The sequence below is a fragment of the Nasonia vitripennis genome (genome assembly GCF_009193385.2).
Source record: "Nasonia vitripennis strain AsymCx chromosome 2 unlocalized genomic scaffold, Nvit_psr_1.1 chr2_random0004, whole genome shotgun sequence".
Lineage (NCBI taxonomy): Eukaryota > Metazoa > Arthropoda > Insecta > Hymenoptera > Pteromalidae > Nasonia > Nasonia vitripennis.
This window is the reverse complement of record NW_022279610.1, coordinates 2,384,197-2,405,366: the sequence shown is the minus strand read 5'-3', so window position 1 is coordinate 2,405,366 and position 21,170 is coordinate 2,384,197. Positions and strand designations below refer to the sequence as shown.

The 21,170-nt window shown below is 36.7% G+C and overlaps 1 protein-coding gene across 19 annotated transcripts in view; it reads right to left on the bottom strand.

Annotated features, from left to right (window-relative positions):
- LOC107981865 (ubiquitin-protein ligase E3B) overlaps nucleotides 1–21,170 on the bottom strand; it is a 583,577-nt gene that overhangs the window by 466,787 nt on the left and 95,620 nt on the right. For 18 of the 19 annotated variants that reach the window (XM_032601499.1, XM_032601501.1, XM_032601502.1 and 15 more), the window contains one exon: nucleotides 14,763–14,909. The exons of the other annotated variant lie outside the window; for it this stretch is intronic. In XM_032601499.1, the coding sequence (XP_032457390.1) occupies nucleotides 14,763–14,857 (95 nt within the window). In that variant the 5' untranslated portion in view covers nucleotides 14,858–14,909. The remainder of the gene's footprint in view (nucleotides 1–14,762; nucleotides 14,910–21,170) is intronic. 19 annotated transcript variants of the gene reach the window in all.

The following is a 21,170-nucleotide window of genomic DNA, read 5'->3' as shown; positions in this document are numbered from 1 at the left end:
TACTTGGCTTTAAGCAATTCCTGTTCGTAAAAACCACCAGCGATGGATCTCGATAGTCCTTCAGCTTGGCACTGGATACGTTGGCACTAGATACTTTGGCACAACTTGACACACTTTGAAAAGTGGAACAATGATGTTATTATATTTCTTACTGTTCTGTTGACGTATAGGCTGGTTGTAACTGTAATATTTTCTGTGTGCGTTTGTAGCTTTGAGAATGTTTTTATAATTTTGCAAATCATCTGGCTTAATCAACGCCTCATCTGGATGTAGTCTAAAAAGCAGCTCTTGCAGTCCTTCAGTTTTTGGGTATTTTTTATTCAAAACAATTATATTATTTCTGGTGATTTCTATGGGCGAATCACCAATCTTGAGTATTTGACCCTCTTGACGAATTCCAAACACGTGATCGAGATATCGTTGGCGATTTTGCATCAACGCAAACAGATACTTATTGTTCATTTCCGTGTCTTACTCATGACGATTTTCTTTTAACGATAGCAAATGCTTGTTCTTTATTTTACTGTCTTTCTCAATCTTCTCGTCCTCACTATCCTCTTGAGCACTTTCAAATGAAGTATCAGCTGTTTCATTCAGTAGCGTATCATCCTCATTATCTTCTTCATCATTAACATCATCGTCGAAACTTTTTTCTTTTTTTAACTCTTGTTTAATATCTAGCTTAACCTCTTCTTTCACTCTCACCAGTTTATCTAGTGGATCTACTATGGGCTTAAAAGTCTCGCCCAGGCTTTTTCCATGCTAGCTTTACCTTGCTTCAATAATTATAGATTATAATCTATGTTTGCGTCTAATTGCTTCTGTAGCTTTGGTGATTTGCTGAAGAACTGCCTTTTCACGTCGAAAGTCTGCCATGTTGACTCTTTGACGAATCACAGTCTACTGCAACTACTCACACCTGCTATACGTTATATATTCGTGGCGAAGCAATCAAAACCTTTTCTATATCGTCCATCATTGATGGGTCGCTCCTTGTCGATAAAAAGAAATCCATGTTTACCCTCTTTCCAGCATGCTGAGCATAAAGCTTTGAAGTTTGTATATGTCATATCTGGATTCACATGATCATCGTATATGTGTTTAAGATTTACGTCATCTTAACGAAAAACTACTAGCACATTTACATTATCGCGCACCAAATGTTTCGGAATGTGAGCGTATGACTGACAGAGATAGAAACAGTATACGTTTTTGTGTTTTCCCATGCAAAAGAAAGCCCTGACGTTGTCTTGTCTCTCACAGGCGACGTCATCGAAAACCATGATTGAATTAGGGAGTACGTCCTCAGGTGACACAACTGTATCATGTTCACTGTAGGGGAAGTACTGTATACCAGGTAGAGGTCGCAAAAGCTGCTCGAGAAATTTTTACTTGGGCTGTTTCAGCAACTTGCAATAGATGTACATGTTCTCAAACTTGAGTCCATTGGGATGCTTTATGAGAGCGAGCAGTGTATTGGTTTTACGACAATTTGATGGTCCACAAAATACTGCTCGAATATTGTCAGGCAGTAATTCCCCATGACGTTTTTGCACTTTTTGCTGCTCTGTTAGAGTATCGAAATTCGACACCGGTAGCTTGATTTTTTGTTGCTGGAAATCCATGTGAACGCTTCGTCAGCTTGAGAGCGACTATTGCTGTAGCTAGAAAAAGTGCGTTTATAATGTTTTAAGATCAGTCGAGAGCTATACTCTCATGCATCATGATCGTACATAAGCAGTAACGACGAAAAGGTCGTGGTTTAGTGAATTCACTTATCAATAAGCTCCCAGTCGAGTTGCATCTCCCAGAATATCAGTACTGCGGCCCCGGTACTAAACTAGCAAAACGTCTAGCACGTGGAGATGCTGGAATCAATACTCTTGATAGAGCTTGCAAGGAGCACGATATTGCCTACTCACAGAATCGAGAAAACGTTGAAGCAAGAAACGCTGCAGATAAGGTTTTAGCTGCAAAAGCCTGGGAGCGAGTCCAAGCGGCAGACGCAGTAGTGAAAAAGCAGCTGCTTTCACCATAGCAGGCACCAAAGCAAAATCTAAGTTTGGAATGGGCCTTAAACGGCGATAAATAAAAAAAAAAGAAACCATCTATTTCACTGGCTAAAGTGATCAAAGCTGATTCCACTTCTGCTGTTCCAAGCAACAACTCTCACGCAGTCATTCATAGCGCTCTGAAGGCTGCTCGCCAAGCTGTAAACAAGGCTGGGGGCAAGAAAAATATACGTATTCCACGTATGCTGTCAGTCCCATCCAAAATCGGAGGATTTCTACCATTTCTCATTCCGATATTTGCCGGTTTCAGTGCAACAGGTGCATTGGCAGGTGGCGCTGTTGGTATCGCTAAAGCAGTGAACGATGCTAGCGCCGCTAAACGACAGCTTGACGAAAGCCAAAGACATAACAAAACAATGGAAGCTATTGCGCTCGGTGGTAAGGGTCTCTATTTGAAACCTTACAAAGAGAGCTATGATATGTACCTGAAACGTGGGCAAGGTTTAAGAAAAAAAAAAAACTTCAAATTGCCGCAACGCGCACTAACTGACGCTGACCTTCTCAAATATGCCCGCATCCTAAACATTCCATATTTTCGGGGGTGTTTACATACGAAATGCACTACCAGCGAGTGGACCACACTATCGCGAATCAGCAATCATCAATCTCAATGATAAAAATGGACCAGGCACGCATTGGGTCGTCTATCGAAAACGAGGCAACCATGTAGTGTATTTTGACAGTTTTGGTAATTTACAGCCACCTCGGGATCTTATAGAATATTGGAATGTGAGCAGAGTCAAGTACAATCAGGAACATTTTCAAGATTACAATAGCTACAACTGTGGCCATTTTTGCCTAAAATTTCTTCTGAATGATATATTGAAACGGTCACGACTTATCTCGGTCCTGTAGTAATTAAATTTATGTAAGAATACGAAATCTATTGATTTTATTATCTGAAAAGTCGCGTACATTTACTAATCTGCGTCATGATTCTGACAACAGATTAAATAGAAAGATTTAAATTTTTATAATAATTCTCAATTATGATAGTTCAGGTCCGGGATACCAGGTAGTGGAGGTTTATCGCAATAAAGAGATTTTTGTTCTTTATAACGAAAATAAATATATTCAAATAAATAAATAATAGAATATTGCGTATATCTTGCATATATTCTAAGTATCACAAAAATTAAATGGGTAAATCCACTTTTGATTTTTACAAACAAAAATAAACAGATACGCGTTTAAGTTGCGTAATCTGATTTGAATCGTATTGTTAGAAGAAGAGATTTTATGCAGATACGCTTAAATTGGCGTTATCTGATCTTATTCGAAATTTTACAAGTTTAAATTATGTAATGAAATTTTTCTAAATTATTTTGACAATAATTAGAATTTTTCTAAGTCTAGGACTGATACGCTTTGTGATGCGATATCGTGCCTGACTCAAAATTATTATAAGTGTAGAAATATTTGAAAATATTCTAAGTCTTTTACCTGCTCAAGGCATAAGTTGCTCAGGAGCAGGGACTAGGCGCTTTAGTTTCACTGGCGCTTAAGTTGCACTTCTGCTAGTGAGCTCATACTGGCCGTGTGGGTCCTTTCATAGGCCTCGGAGCGAGCAGTGATCGTGCCGCCGAAAATACTTTCACATTCACACTTTCACACAGACATTCACACCTATGTACAAAACCCATTCATACAAATAATTTATGCGCTCGCCGCTTCTATATACATATATACATGGTGTGTTGCACGCTCTCCCTCTTCTTTCTGTGTTGCTGCTACCGCCGCTCGCTGGCTCGTGACGCTGCTGAAGTTGCGCTGTCAGCTGTAGCGCGGGCTTATCCTAGTTGAAAATGGGGGAGAGCGATACTCGCGTAAAATCTAAAAATGTATTCCATAAATTTTAGTTTTTATTCTGTATAGTTTTTTGCGGAGCTTATACGGAGCGTTACAATATAAGTGTTGGTTCTGCTTCGGCTTCAGTCAGTTTAGTTCGAGTAGTCATGGAAGATTCACTAACACTGAGCCTGTCTGGAACTTCAGCTGTATTGGAAGCTAAATATTTTCCACCGCTTGAACTTTCACCTAACAAAAATTACGTTCTCGGACTTGTTGACATTCAATTCAATACCAAACATCGATACAGGTAATAACAAGTTTTACGTGGGAGGAGAAGTGATAATTTTGCCTACAGGCAGCTACGAGATTGAAGACATTGAAAAGAGTCTGAAAGAGGTGCTTACACCAAAAGGCATAGCCCTCAAACTCAAGCCGAATAAAAACACCCTTCGTTGCGTGATCAAGTGTAATCGATCGATTAATTTCCAGCCAGAAGATTCTATCGGCAAATTGTTGGGTTTCACGAGTCGCGTATTGTCGCCAAATGCTGATTACAAATCCGACTTGCCAGTAACCATTCTCAAAGTTAACGCTTTACGCGTCGAGTGTAATATTACATCTGGGGCATACATAAATGAGCATGAGGTACACACCATACACGAATTCTTTCCAGCTGTCTCACCAGGCTCAAGATTATCGAAGTACCATCGCCAATTATTTACCTACCAGTCACTGTCAAGACTATAAATAACTTGCAGCTCCATATCGTCAATCAAGACGGTCATTTAGTTAATTTTCGTGGCGAATTCATAACAATTATGGGTATTGTGTACAATACTAAATTGGGTAAAGGCTATAATAGTAACTTACCATGCCGTCGAGCAGCCAGTCATCGACGAGTGCTCAAAGCGCTAACACGTCAAAACATACAGTTTCTAAGAAGTCTAGGTTTAAGAGTTGTCCATGGAAAAAAATAAGTTGCGTAATATTTTGCTGCTTTGCATAACAAAAAAAGAAAATAACCAATAAGGCTACTTCATTTCACAAACATTCCACGAGAATCCACTACCAGCGAGTGTACAAAAATTGTTATTTGTTTTTTCTTTTATTTTTATTTAACCACTGTAATATATTTTAAGAGCGGTTATATTGCTACAAACGGCACTACACTTAACATTCCAAACGTTGCACTACATATAACATTTCAAAACGTTGCACTACATTATTGAATATATTAAACTTGACACTTTTTGAAAGCTAAAAATGTTGAATACTTTCATCATACGCGTCGGTATGGATCTCATGACCATGAAAATTTCAAACATGTCATCGTCGTACTGGTCTATAGCCAAATTAATAGAGCGCAGTTCGGCAGGAGTAGGGTTAATCCATTCTGCAGGTGCTCGAATTCTTAGAGGTATAAAAATGTACTCTCCGTTGGATGCGCCGCCGCTGTCCTCGCTAGTATTGCTGTTACTTCCATAGCCACTGCTGCTGCTCATTTTTCTAATTCCTGCAATAAAAATATTATTTATAAGTATTACTTAAGTTTAAAGTATTTACTAAAACTGACAGCTAAGAAAGATCTATGATTCTCTATGATATCTTTCTATGATTTTAAAATGAAATATGGATAGCGCATTGCACATAATAAAATCTATGTACAATAATTCCAATATGGCGGCCACGAGTGCGGGCCATATGTTAAGACCAGGAAATAAATCGTTCGCATGTCATACTAAAAAGACAAGTGGAATTGTTATGTGTATTTTTTATGATAATATATACAACGCGAGTTGTTTTGAGAGAATAGATAAAATAAAAACCCTAAGTGATGTGTTTATTATCTGCCCAAACCACGAGGATGTCAACATAACCTCAAACGTAACTCAAGATCTGCTAAGCAAAGAAGTGAAAGCCGTATTAGCTCAACTTAAGAAAACTACAATAAGTGAAATTAAGAATCAAATACTAAATGAACTCAATGATAGTAAAGATGGGAATGAATCTGAAAGTGAGGATGAAAAACTAAGAATGGAAAATGCATTACTAAAAGAACTAATCAGCGAATTGAAAGAGAAGAAGCAACTCTTAAGAGAAAAGATTAATACGGAGAAATCTACCATTCCAACGCTAAGAACAAAAAGTTTTGCTGAAATAACAGCAGCTAATGAAAAAAGAGTTCAAAAACGTGTACCAAAAATTATTGTCAAAAAAAAATGAATAAAGAGGACAAATTAGAAAAAATTACGGATAGAGTAAATCATTATTTAATTAAAGACAAAACAATTCAAACAAAAAGAGTAATAAAAAAATGAAGAGGAATTAATAATTAGCTGCAAAGACGAAGAAAGTGCTGACAAAGCGATAAAAGCACTAAACAAGCTAAATAGCATATGCAACGTACAGAAAGAAGAAATGCTGAATCCGAAAGTAAGAGTTGTTGGTATAAATAATTTTGAAAATCTAGGAAACGACGCCTTAGAATCTGATATCAATACTAGAAATTTCAACGAAATGAAGAAAAAGAGTCCTATAGAGTCCTATACAAATTCAAAAATGCTAGAACTAACCTCCAAACGCTCATCCTGGAGGTAACCGATGAAATCTACAAGAACATCAGAGACAACAATAACAGACTTTTCATAGGGCATCAAAGCTGCAGAGTCTTTGATCACATTAGTGTAAAACCTTGTTTTAAGTGTGGCAGATACGGACATAAAGGAACAAAGTGCCGGAATGAAGTAACATGCCTAAAATGTTCTGGAAACCACCAATCAAATGAGTGTCAAACAAATAACTATAAATGCCCAAACTGTCTACATAGTAATAACAACTATAATACAAAATACAATACAGAACACTTGGCATTTGACAGTCACGAATGCGAAGGGTTAAAATCTAAAATAAGGAAAATGATTGAAACAACTGACTACAGTGTATTCCTATCATTCCAAGATACCTCGGTAAAATAGAACAACAACATTACCAGACGACGACAACACTATCAACTGGATTATCGACTACAAGTCTGCATAGCATAAACTCAGGAATAGTGAGCAAAAGGAACAACAAAGCGCATAATGGAAGACATTGACTTTATTGAAATAAGTAATAGTGAATTAGAATATAATAACATACGGATCCTCAATAAAAGTTTTAATGATGATAACACTAAAAACTTAATATTATGTATAAATGTAAGAAGTCTAAATGCAAATTTTGAGAAATTTGAGACTTTTATTGAGCGACTAGCTAGGAAGCCAGTGAGTGTAGTGTGCTCGGAGACATGGAAGCTAAAACATCCAGAGTACTTTCACCTAGGTGGTTATAAGAGTTATTACAATAATAGTGTAATCAATAAATCTGACGGGGTAATGCTTTATATAAAGAATAACATATTTGAAAGTACTAGTATAGATGAGATAAATAAAAAAATAGACTAAAAATAATAAGCACAAATATAAAATTAATAACTGGTGAAGCCTTTAAAGTCTCCACGATCTACAGATCACATGACTTACCAAAAACAGAATTTATCCATAGCATTAAAAAATTCATGTTATCACAGAGAAAGATAAAAAACCATTGTATAGTGGGTGATTTCAATGTGGGTATACTGGACGGTAATTTTAGTACAAAAGACATATGCGAAAAAACATTTAGCCAGGAATATATAAATAATTTTTTGGAATTCAAATATAGTCCTTGTTTCACAGCGATAACTAGACCCTCCACCAACAATGATGGGGGTACATGCACAGATAACTTCTTTGTTAAGTCAAATAATATTTTAATAGATTCATAAGTTAACAAATCCTTTCAATGATCACTACCCTCTGATGATATATTAAATATTAAATATTAAACAAGAAACTGCACAGCTAAATGACCATACAGTTTCGAAACGTATTTGTAACAAAAAACTAAGGAGAGAGGCTAGTATAATTGATTGGAACTCTATCTTGAGCATAGATAACCCAGATTGTGCTATAAAATCTTTAATAGAAGTAATACAACACTGTGTTGATAAAGCTACTATTACAAACAAAGCAAACATAAACAAAAAGAAAGATTCTGTACCACTCAAAAACTGGATAACAAGTGCGATATTAATCTCTTGCAAAACAAAAGAAAACTTGTATAATTTAATGAAAAGCAAACCAACGTGTCAAATTTTGAAACAGGACTATATTAATTATTCAAAAATATTAAATAAAGTCATCAAAGATGCTAAGATAAAATACGATCGCGAAACCATAGAGCGAACCAGTGATAATCCAAAGAAACTGTGGAAAACAATTAAGGCTAAGTTAGGTAAATCAACTGTACAAAAAAAGGAACAAATTGAATATATATATATATATATATATATATATATATATATATATGACAATAACGTAAAGCTTGAAAATAAGGCGGAAATAGCAAACACTTTCAATGAGTATTTCTGTACAATAGGAGTAACATTAAGTACTCATATTGTCGCACAGGACGAAAATGAGGTAAAACTTCCAATCAGTAATAATCAATCAATGTTCATCAGACCTACGAATGCGATAGAGATACATGAAGTAATATGCTCCATGAAAAAAAAAAAGCAGGTGGAGTGGATGATATAAGTGTAGCTACCCTTCAAACTATAGCAGATTACATTCTTTCACCATTGGAATACATCTATAACTTATGCATTGAGAAATCAGTATGGCCTTCAGCCCTCAAGAGGGCTGAAGTTATACCTATTTATAAAGCTGGGGTTAAGACTCTGATGTCTAACTACCGGCCGATATCCCTCATTTCAAACATTGCGAAAATCCTTGAAAGAATAATTTTTATTAGGCTCTACAATTTTATGGAAATACATAATATAATATCAGACAAACAATTTGGTTTTGTTAGTAATAAAGGCACCACAGATTGTCTAAATTATATAACAAACTTAATTTACAACAATTTGGATAAAAGCAAACCTCTGATAACTGCTTTTTTAGACCTATCCAAGGCTTTTTATACAGTAAACCACAAAATTCTGCTTAAAAAATTAGAACGATATGGTGTAAGAAGGACTACTTTAGATTTGTTTATCAGCTATCTCGACAGTAGGAAACAAAGAGTAAAAATTCCTAATTGTATGAGTGAAGATAAAACCGTAACAACTGGAGTTCCTCGAGGAACTATACTAGGACCATTACTATTTATAATATACGTGAATGATCTACTGAGAGATATGCCAAATGATTCTATCCTGTCCTACGCTGGTGACACCATCGTCATCTCGAGTGACGATACGTGGGCTAAGGCAGAGGAAAGGATGAATGAATATTTAAAAACCGTAGCGAAATGGCTAGCTGTAAATAAATTGTCTTTAAATGTAGAGAAAACAGTTGTCATGACATTTGGAAATTACTGTGATAGTGTGCCATTAACAGTTGATATAAGGCTAGATAGCAAATCATTAAAAAGAGTTGAATTCCATAAATATTTAGGATTAATCTTCGGTTTTAATATGAAATGGGGTAAACACGTTGATTATATTATAAAAAAAAAAACAAATATTTGATCTTTATTTTTGCTAAAATTAAGAACATCATGGACACTAAAACACTACTTACTATTTAGTACGCTTTCTTTCATAGCATAATTAATTATGGAATAATTGCATGGGGCGGAGCTTATGGTACTTGCATTAAACTAATTCAAGGAGTACAAAATAAAATCATGAAAATTATTTGTAAAAGCAAATTTATAAAAGAAAAATACCCGCTAAACGTAAAACAATTATTCCTTTATCAATCAATCTTGTACCATCATAAAAATCTAAGACAAAAATATATTAACTCGACGAGCAAAACAAGAAACAAAATATTCAAATACCTAAAATATCTAAAACACTAGCTACAAAGAATAATTACTATGTAGCAATTAAAATTTTTAACAACTTAACAAGTGATCTGAAAGAATTATGTGGTAGTAAGCTAAAAGTTAAAACAAAACTCAAAGAATATATTAAAGAAAATGAATTCAATATATTATGGTAAATTTTAAGTACTAGTATTTTACAATTAACCAACGCAATGTAAGAGATCTCAAATAGACATTTTATGTAAATAAGTACTTTGATAATTATAGTATAAACTATATAAAAATGTATTATTAATAAATATTTTGTTAAACATTAAAAAGTTTTATCATCGTTATTTGGGTATTCAAATTCAAAACTTATTTTAATTGCGTGTATTTTTTGCAATGAATATTAGTAGCTAGAAAAGACAAATAAACACAATCATGAGTAACAATTTTTACAACAACAGTATGAAAGTGCTGGAAAGGTGGGGAGCACAACGAGTATGCAAAGTACATACTTGTTTTGCTTTTCTACTTTTCTTTCTTGTTTAGTTTTAGGTTAGTTTTTAAGCTTTTCTTTATACCATTTCCTATGTAAAGGTAATTTTATTTACCTCTATAGGATGCCTTTCTAGGCATTGTAAGTGGTTTGTTAAATAAATAAATAAATAAATTTTTTTCAGAGTATCATTTCGTTAAAGCAAACAAGCTACGCAAATATCGGCATGATTTTTTGTTTACTATAAGACAGATTCAAAAATATTAAAAATAAAACAATTTTTTGGTACTTACTGTTAAATACGATGAAAAAGTAGAAACTCGGATACGATGAGAGAGAATGCAGCTAACAGAAGAACTGACAAGATGTCTTAGCTTGAGTGGATGAGCTGGAACTATGGTCTCTCTGATGATCCTTAGGCTTTATATACTCGAAGGCTCACGTAGACAGTATTATGGTAGTGTACGGTAAAGGATAAGCTTTCATAAACAATATGCAGTGCAGCGTTGTGCGTTCCTCTTTTTTAATTCGACACGCCACGCTGTTTCATCTCTCTTCGCGTTAGAGATGACATATGAGTATATACTAGTATAGCTCTTACGATTATTTTAAAAATTTCCGAATTGTACTTTATTTGTATCACCGCCGAGTAAATAAATTTTTCCTTCTTGAGACTGAGCTAAGAACTTGTTTAAATAATCTTGATTATCTGTTAAATATTTTGAAACTCTAGATGGTACAAAAATACCGAAACAATCATCTAATTCAACGTAAATTTTATTCCCAAATTTTGTTTTCAACTGTTTTATTTTAGTTATTTTAAACTTTTTTTCTACTTCTAATTCAGACATTTTTTTCGTTGGCAGATACGCGTGTTGACCAACTTTATTTAATTCTTCAAAATCCATAGTTCGTATACTTCAACTTAAAGTAAGCTTGATATAGTACGATGTGTAAGGTATTTACTCAAAAGTCGAACTGCTCATTTTCTGTCAGTCCGCTGGCTTTTATGTAACTCGTTAATGGGTCCCCCTCTATTTAGAAAAGTGACAATAATACACCACTTGACAAAATATCCGCGGCTACATACTACGCTGGATATACGAACCTGCGAAAAAACAATGCTGGGAAACCCGATACTGCAGCGACTGTCAGCTACCGCTCACCGGGCAGCACCGGAGTTTACCGCTCTGAGCCCCAACGAGCCTCCCGGATATCCTGCAGTGACCTTCTTTATCGATTCTCACCTGCAAAGGGGGGCGGCAGGCCTAGCGATGACGTCAAAAGCTTCTAGAACATTCCACGAGGGAGGGGCCTATTCTCACCTGCACAGGTGTGCTGAGGGTGGCGTGGTGGGGGGCGCCCGTATCCGCGTCGTTTATCTACTGCTATCGGCATTGTAATGAAAATATACGTTTGTTATTATTTTCTATTTATTCTATTATACTTATTTCATATATAATATAACAAAACAACAATCATTTTGATATTTTATACAAATTAAAATCGCTTTATTCATTACTAAACTTTATGATCACTTTTGGCTTTGAAAAGTGACACCCTTTCATCCATTGCTAATACAATCTAAATTGAATAAATTAATGAAATTCTTTTTAAATATTCAAAATATTCAAGATTTTTTAATTTTTTTACAATTTTTCTACTTTTTAACATTTTTCCAAAATTTTGCGAGAATAAAGAATTTATTTCCCGCACTTTGCAGGAATAAAGAGTTTATTTCCCGCAAATTTACTTTATCCTCGCATTTTTTGAGACGTCTAATAGTTTTTTAGAATTTTCTATTATATCTGTAACATTTTTAACATATAAGGTAAGGTATTGAATTTAAAATGATTTTATAGTTTAATAAGATAAAATATTGTTAAATATACAGTATAATAATGATTTTTAAAATACTTTCAATCTTAATTATTTTACATAAGGAGCACCCGTCACAATATCAAATCAGATAATTTTCATGAAAAAATTTAAACCTCAATATTTTAAATACCATAGGATCCTTATAACCTCATAAAATCATGAATTGTCTTAAAACATTCTGAACTTCAGTTAGCGAGTTATAAGGTTTAACAGAAATAGTAATTTATAGCACAGTGTGGCTAAAATCCGCTGTTAAGTCATGCCTATCTGTGACTAAAGTAGTCCTTTTTTGCACCGTGTCTATCACACTCGCTACGCTCGTGCGCTAACCTCACGGTGCAAATAAGGGCTACTTTAGTTACGAATAGGCGAGACTTGCGGGCTTCAGTAGTCTGCGCTATAAAATTTTATACAATACTCATGACTTAAATGGTTCAGTTTTACACGGCGCTTAGCGTTACGGGTGCTAACTGCGCCGTGTAAAAAAGAACCATCGTATCGTAATGTACTATTTCTGTTATACAGGGTATACAGGGCGAGAGACAAAGAATTTGAATCTAGATATCTTTTAAACTAAACTGTTTTATAAGCTGCAAAAAGAACCTAGCCGAGGTGATCAAACGATTGATATTTCCCCAAAATTTCAACTTAATTAAAGCCTTTTTAATCCCGTAATCATACGACATAGAAAATCAATTTTGTTTAAATAACCCAAAATATTTAAGGCCCAAAAATTTTAAAGCCTGAAAATATTAAGGTTAAAAATTTTAAGACATAAAAATGTTAAGGCCAAAAAATTTTAAGGCCCAAAATTATATCCGCCTCATAGATGATGTCCAGGTGTCAGGGTAACTCCTAGATATTAAGTTATTGAGAAAAGATGTGAATAGCTTCACGGCACACAGGTACATTAAGCACTTTAATATAATAGCAGAAGTAGATTATAAGTCGTATAATTGATAATTAACTCGTTTAATTATTAATTATGAGTCATATAAGTGATAATTTAACCATTTAATTATTGATTATAAGCCGTATAATTAATAATTAAACCATTTACTTATTTATTATAAGTCATATTGTCACGGGGCAACTGGGCTTTATCGCAACAGCCGCGAAGATGCTGTCGCATCAACAAGAAGGATTACTCAATTCTTTATTCTCGCACTGCTATCCCTCGTTAATGCTAGAGTCGTCGGCGGACGTTAGCCGCTGGTGCAATGCCGACTCCGTTTAATGCAGTTGGATTACCTCTGTGTTCTTCGCGTGTACTAATATTACTAGAGAACAAAGGGAACATTAACCTGCAAAGATTTCTACGAAGCGTGAACTCCTTTGGCAGAAACACAACATTAACCAAAGCACAAGAGTAGGCATTGAACAAAAACCATGCACAGTATACAAAAAGCTGTCTATATAAAATCGAATTAATTTTTACCTACGCTCTGTTGGTTTTTCAATTTAAGTATAATTGTAAGAACAATTTATTAGGTTGTAATTTCTCTGGAATTATTGAGGATTGTAAAGGCTGATACGGCGAAGCAGCCATCCGTGTACACGCTCGAGTATCTGCACCAGGTAGTAGGGGCGAAGGAAAGAGGAAGGAGTATTTTGTTGGAAGGGGTAACCTGAATAATTCAATTCTTGGGTGCCTGCCAAAGATCTTGTAAATCTACAAACATCCGATAACAACAACAACAGCAATGATACAAATGAATTTTACATGGTCTTGTCCAGTAGTAGTAGTACATGTTTACCTCGAAAATACTAGTCATCATTTTACCACAGTCCCCCCCCCCCCCAAATTTCTGTCTGCACGGCAATTGGTGTATCGGTCTCACCAAAATTGAAATACCGCGCTGCTTATACTAACAATAGGTTACGCAATGATGCGAGCTCATGCAGTAGGAGTTTATTCGTCAGATCGACGTGGATAAAACCACGTGGCTTTGTGCTTAATACGCAAAGTCATAAGAGACGTAGTATGCACTGGGTGTCGATATATGTTGGTTGGAAAATGGTATTAGATTGTATTTCGATAGTTTTGTTACACAACCATACATCCCTTATCACGTAAACAGCATTCGGAGAAATTGTAAGAAGCTAAGATAAAATAATATTCTATTACAAAGCAGTTTTTCTTATGCTTGTAGCAAATATTGTATCATGTTTCTGTATTATATGATTAATGGTATAGGTATGTAGGGATTTCTCAAAAATTTCTCATCAGACTTAAGAAAAAATGATCAGTTTGTCGAAGAATTTGTTGATAAGCTGTAACATAATATTGAAAAATGTAATGTGAAATGAAGTAAAGAGATGTTTGGATTGTACAAATTCCAAAATGTGTAACCTCAAAAACACCTTGAGAAGTAAGTTACTTCATCGCTCACCAAAGTGCCTCTTTAAAATCAGAGACACTTTGGCTAGGAAGAAAGGGAGTTGCAGGCTCTCACCACAGTGTTTTAAAAAATCAGAGGCACTTTGGACAGAAAGAGGGAGAATGGGCGCTCTCTCAAAAGTGCAAATGGCACCATAGAGAGTAAACAATCTTGACCTTGACCTCCTAGTGGATCTGGTGGAGGGTCAAAAACAGTTTTGTTTATATACTACACGAAATCTGTAGATTGAAGATATATAAAAATAATTATTATGTTTTGTGGAATCAATTTTACCTATACATATTTTCCATTCTTCTACGATCTCTATCTTTTTTATATACTACTAGAAATTCATTTAAAACTTCGAAAATCTGTGTAGCTGGCGTCATCACAATTGTATCATCTGTAGGATCTGTTGAAAAGAATCTGTCGAAATCGCCCCTGTGAAAAAATTTAATTTAATTTATATAATAAAACGTTGCTTTTTGTACGTATTGTCTCCCTCTAGGAAAAGAATCAGTGGATTTTTTAGAAAATTTTTGTCTACTTTTTGTGTCTAAATCACAATAATGTAAAAATATATTATAATAATCAGAATAGTACATCGCGTACCAAGAGTTTAAAGTGGGCTTTTTCCGTCTACGGCTCGTAAACCCCCTTGTCTTCGGCTTAGGGACTAACTCGCCTAAATTGTACTGTAACCACATAAGGTCAAAAAGCTCGCTAAGCTCTTGGTGCACACCATATTTTGCTTTCTTTCTAAGAAGGCCTTGTAATAGCAATTTTTGGAGATTTCGTCTCAAAAAAATGGATTTTCGCGTTTTTATGGCATATTAAGTGGGACTGATGCAACTTTTTTTAGATGCGACAGTTAGGAGAATTAGAGACACTCTTATAGGAGACTTTTTATTAATAGTATATTACGCTACAAGGGCAGAAAGGCTGGAATTCCTGCACTGCGCGACACGATGCCCGAGACGAATCCGCTTCCAACTTTCTGCCCATGTGGCGTATACTATTTTTCTTTATACCCGGTCGAAAGTACGTCTACTAATTAACTCCAATTATCAAAAACAATGCAATCACGTTTAAGCCGACTGCTCTTTTGGACGAACCTCTCTCGCGAGCGCCCTCTTTCGGACACTCGCGAAACTTCTCTCTCTCTTTCTCTCTCTCTCTCTCTCTCTCTCTCTCTCTCTCTCTCTCTCTCTCTCTCTTTCTGCTACTTACTTTTCTGCAGAGATTCTATGCTTGCCCCGACATTTGCCAGCTGCTGGTCGGGGGCAGGCATCGAAAACACATGCAAAAGTCAAATACAAAGAAATAAACACTGACTCGCAACACCGATAAATGCAAAGCGGCTTTAAGATTATAGACACTAGCTATAGTGCGGATCAGCAGACGACATTGCGGAAGAGCCCATCATCCGTCTAAAAAGAGGGATAATAGGTGTGTAAGCCGAGCACTTAGTCGACAAAGTTCGAAATCCGCGATTTTCACCTCTTCGAGCGCCCTCTAGATAAGGTTCCTCACCTTCGATTTTAACCAAACTTGCTGTAATTATTTGTTATACTACCAGTAACAATAATCCATCTAAAAAAAGGGATAATTGGTGTGTAAGCCGAGCACTTAGTCGACAAAGTTCGAAATTTCTCGTTTTGGGGATCGGACTTCGGCAGCGCCCTCTAAATCGAGTTCCTCATCAGGGATCATCGCCAAAACTGACATTTAGCCATTTTTTAAGCAAAATAATCATTACCCATTATTAAAAAGTGACCAACTAAAAAAAAAAATTTTTTTAGTTCGCCGCGGTCGCGCTGCGGTGTATGCAGCGATGTCAGGCGGGTTGCGGGTTGCCACGGGCTTGTGCGAGAGAGCCTACGTGTGGGTTGCAACAATGTGACCGTTATAGCGATGATCAAGTTTTTTTTGCGCAGTAAACAAAAAACATATATTAAAATCTATGTCTATGAACGGTAAGTTACCATCGTGGTTTTTAGTTGACACTTCGTTCTGATAAATCTTCGTTAAATGTTCTCGATTGAATTGCTATTCCAAAACTATCACAACTTTATAATGATATATTTAAAAAACATTAATGTAAGAAATTTGTCTGCATTAATAGAAGGAAATTGGTTAGTGCTTTTGACACAAAAATGATTATGATTATCGTAAAGTTGACTTTAGACAAACGAAATAAGTTATACACAGGGAATTGATTTTAATAGTCGTAATAAGTTTGTTTTGTATAAGGGTTTTATTAATTTTGTAAAATAACAAAATCGGATAATTTTTATATTTAATCATTCGATTGAAGAATTCAATAATTACGGTACCTATTTATTGTAAACAACTGGAAACCAATAAAACTGTTTGCTTTATGTGAAAAAATTTCGTTCGTGCCAGTTCACTCTTGTTTGCCGTCAATTTCATCAATATTTTCAAAATGTAGCAAAATCGATCTCAGTTCCGGTTAGACCCTTCTTCAAAGTATTTTTAGGCTAAACAGTGCGTTTTGTGACTATTATAAGCGTTTGAATTTGATAACGAAGAAGGCGGACGCACGGTTGCTCTGACATTACGCGATAAGCTTAAGACAAATTGCTAGAGAGATTAATCTCAACCATAGAACGTTTGGAAAGCGCGTTTTGTAACGTAATCGGTAAATCAGGTAAATAATCGCCAGAAAGAATGACTTCTGAATCCGTGTACGTGACATTATAAAACGCGTCATGAATAACCAAATCAGATAAATTAGCGGAAAAATACACGGAATAAGCAAAATTACCATCCTTAAAATCATTTCTAACAGTTGAAACGTGATTTGATTAGGGAGCAGAAATCGTGACACTATAACACCAATGAGCGGCCCACCGAGATATATTCTCTCGAGGTTAATCTAACCTACAATTGTGAACGTACGTAGCGACCGAATTACGAGTAGAAGTGCGGACATCGAACGAGCACCGAAAATACTCTAGGACTGGAGCGCTCCTCGCTATACTCTACTGGAAGATAGGATAAATGGGACCATACTAGGAGCAATGGTGCAGAAGGAACGGATGATGCATCGGGATTATATACGGGAGTGGGGATATGCCCCGTGCAGCCCTACCTGAAGACTCAAAATTGACGACCTTGTTTTGGCTAAACCGTGAATAGGCGTCTGACCACGCCTCAGATATTTTGTGTGTGTCACACTGCGATAGTACTATAAAATAATTAGAAAAAAAGCACACTGACAGATGAAGCAACCAATAGTCAACTAATTATATTTGGGTATTTGGGTTATTTAAAAAAATATGTGTGAATTCCATGTCACAAAAGCAGATTTTAAGTGTATTAACAATTCTCTCAAGTAATAAAATAATTAATTACTCAATAATAATCGAGAATTTGACAGTAACGCCATTATTTGCGTCAAGTTTTTGATTTTTTACAATAAAATAAAGGCATCCGCAATTTTCTTTAAGTTACAATTGCAAACGTTGCTAACGATTCCGCAATTATTAGTATTTTTTTTTATTCCGATTTGAGCAAGTTAATCGCGGAGTTTACAGAGCTTTGCTAAGCCACCCTAGCGAGCCACCACTCTACCCTATCGTCGTTTCTCGTCCTAAAAACGCATACAATCCCACTCCCTCCTCTCACGCATACGATGCCTTAACTGAAGTGGAAGAAACAAGCGAGTCGGCTTGTTGTTGTCAGTCAACGTTGCTCGTCGTCTCCTCGCATCTCTCACTTACGAATCGGCGACGTGCGTTGTCCTTTTCGTCCGTCGCAGCCACTGCTCCTCTCTCGTCGTTTACTGAAAAAATAAACGCCGCACTTGTTAGACACGTTCACTCTCTCATTCACACAGGTAGCCTTGAGACACTCTACCCCGACCGCGTCGAACGTCGTTGTTACACGACGAAATTTTGCCGTGTTACTATATATATATTGTTACAAACGGAGAGGAGACAGAGTCGAAAGCGAAAAAGTAGACGACGGGACTCGAACTCGCGGACCCGAGAGCCAGAGGCCTGTGCTCTAACCACTGAGCTAACGTCTACGATGCATTCGGACGCTATGCATCGTAGTACAGCTCGGCGGACTCTTATCGTTGACTCGTCTTCGCTGCTCGCGTTGCAGACGTGTGCGTCTGTGACAATATATATATAGCAGTGGCTGCGACGGACGAAAAGGACAACGCACGTCGCCGACTCGTAAGTGAGAGATGCGAGGAGACGACGAGCAACGTTGGCGCAGCAGCAGCGACCTTTAACCTCGACAGAGCGTTCAAGTCGGCCCCGCGCACCGTAAGACAGCCAATGCAGGTGGAGTAACCCTTCGTGGGGTCTAACTATGTGAGCGTCTGATGCAGCAGGACCAGCGTGATTGCAGCTCTCCCGCACGAACGCCAGGAACAAAAACTACAGCGTCTTGCGCTCGTAGTGACAGATGCCGCCCGAGTCAAGGGCCCTGACGACGAGGCATTGGGAGTCACTACGGGTTCCGCAGTCAAGAGTTATCTTGGTTATCTGTGGGTGAGATGCTGTCTGTGTGCTACGAGAATTCGAATTTCGCGGCTATCTACTTCGACATCGTGTCCGCGGGGCTATCTGCACGTACACGCGACCGCGCGACTCGGCAACGGCGCGTGAACCGATAGTGTTACGAGCGAGCGGGCCGTCGAGCCGCAACGCGTTGACCAATCAGCGCGCGCGCGGTACGGCGGCTAGGGAGAGCAGAGTAGCGGCCACGAGTGCTCGAGCCGGCACTCGCCTGCCCCGATTGCTCCCGAACGGACGCGCCTCAACTTCAACTTCACTCGGTGTTCCATCTAGAAGGATTTAAGGTCAGTGAATCGTTTTCCGTTGTCTCCGGTCATATCCGTCTCGCAGGTGAACGGCAGTTCCACGTTTGGTTTCGCGAACGAAAAGGTTATCTCGCGTACGCGTTAGTTACTTCCGGATCGCTGTCTTTATCTCTTTATCTCTTTGTATTGTGTTCCGTCGAAGTATTGTGTTGCCTCGAGTAATAAGCGAAGTGTAGAATTAAGGATTTTTATGATAGAAGTGTAAAGTTATTTTGTGAAAACGTAGGTTAATACTTGGCGCCAACACTTGGCACACGAGGCGTAAGGTGGTTGGGCAATTCTAGGATAAGTCGTTCGGTGTTTGCGGAATTCGCGTGCGATGTAATTGTGTGAGTGAGTGAGAGACGAAAAATGCAAGCGAGTGTGTGTGATATGGTTGCTTCTTGAGCCTTGAGACGCGCGCGAGTCACGCGGGATATCTTTCGTGTATGGGTATTTGCTTCGCGGAGTTGTCTTTGTTCACGGGTTATTTTAGTAATTTCTACGAGCCGATTATAAGTTGTAAGAATTTATTAAGAATATACAGTTTCGTCTGATAAACCACGTGTCTCTATTATCCCGAACAGCCCTCTCTCCTTACCGTTTTTCGGGGCTGCAGCTAGCCGAGCAAACTACGTGCGAAAAACCCCCGCGCCGGGAAACAAAGAGTCGCGAGACTCTGGCGTTCACGAGGAGCGCCTGGCGCCACCGGGTTATTTTCCAAGCCCCGGGCGAGAGATTGCACATAACTGGGGTAGCACGAAAACCCCGGTTACAATATATATATATATATATATATATATATATATATATATATATATATATATATATATATATATATATATATATATATATATATATATATATATATATATATATATATATATATATATATATATATATATGTATATATATATAAAGTCATTTAAACCTTAATATTGGTGAAAGTAAGAGTTCGATCCGGACTACGACCACCAAAAAATTCATGGAGATACCTTCTTATAGTGCAAAAGTTCCTGTATGGGTCCCAGAATGGCAGAGACCCTGTATCTTTGGCTAAAAATGAAGATATCCATAAATTTGCGATAAAATTATTAAAATTCATATTTAAAGCCTGTGGCAAAGCTTATGAATTGCTTGGAGCATTCCAAAAAAAATTACAGAGGTAGCGAACATCAAAATACAGAAAGTCATTGTAGGAGAAAATTGTTACTTAATGTCCATCATTGACTAAAAATTCAAAGCTTAGTGATAAATTATTTAAATACTATACTATATATAAACGTGAATAGTTTTTATCATTTAACCGCCAAAGAAAGCAAATAGCTCAAATGGTAGAGCAATGGATTTCCACGCCAAGGTTCTGGGTTCAGATCTCGCTCAGAGAAATTTTTTTCTTTTTTAATTAGGTCTTTATTTATTGTTAATTATCGATTTTCTTAATTTATAAATATTGTTTCAACATTTTTAATAATATTCCTGAATTTTATTATAAATCACGAGATAGTCACGCGATTATCGCGTGATAACTACGTGAGAAATTGGTCGAAAATCTTACGTGATTTTTTTTCAGTAGGGTTCTGTTTGTTGATATGTACCATTATTTGTCATTACTTTAAATTACTTGTCAGTATTTCTTTTCACTTCCACCTGGAAACTCTTAATAGTTACCCCAGTACTGGATCCAAGTGTCTGTCCTGATACTGCGGCAAACTAGAAACATTGTATCCCACTACTATAGTCATCGCCGCCTTTATTAGAGAAGTCCATCTGATTTATAAATAATACACAGATTCAGGGAAAAATATTCACTCACGTAGATATCTTCTGCATAATATTAAAATTCTTTATTTTGGAAAACA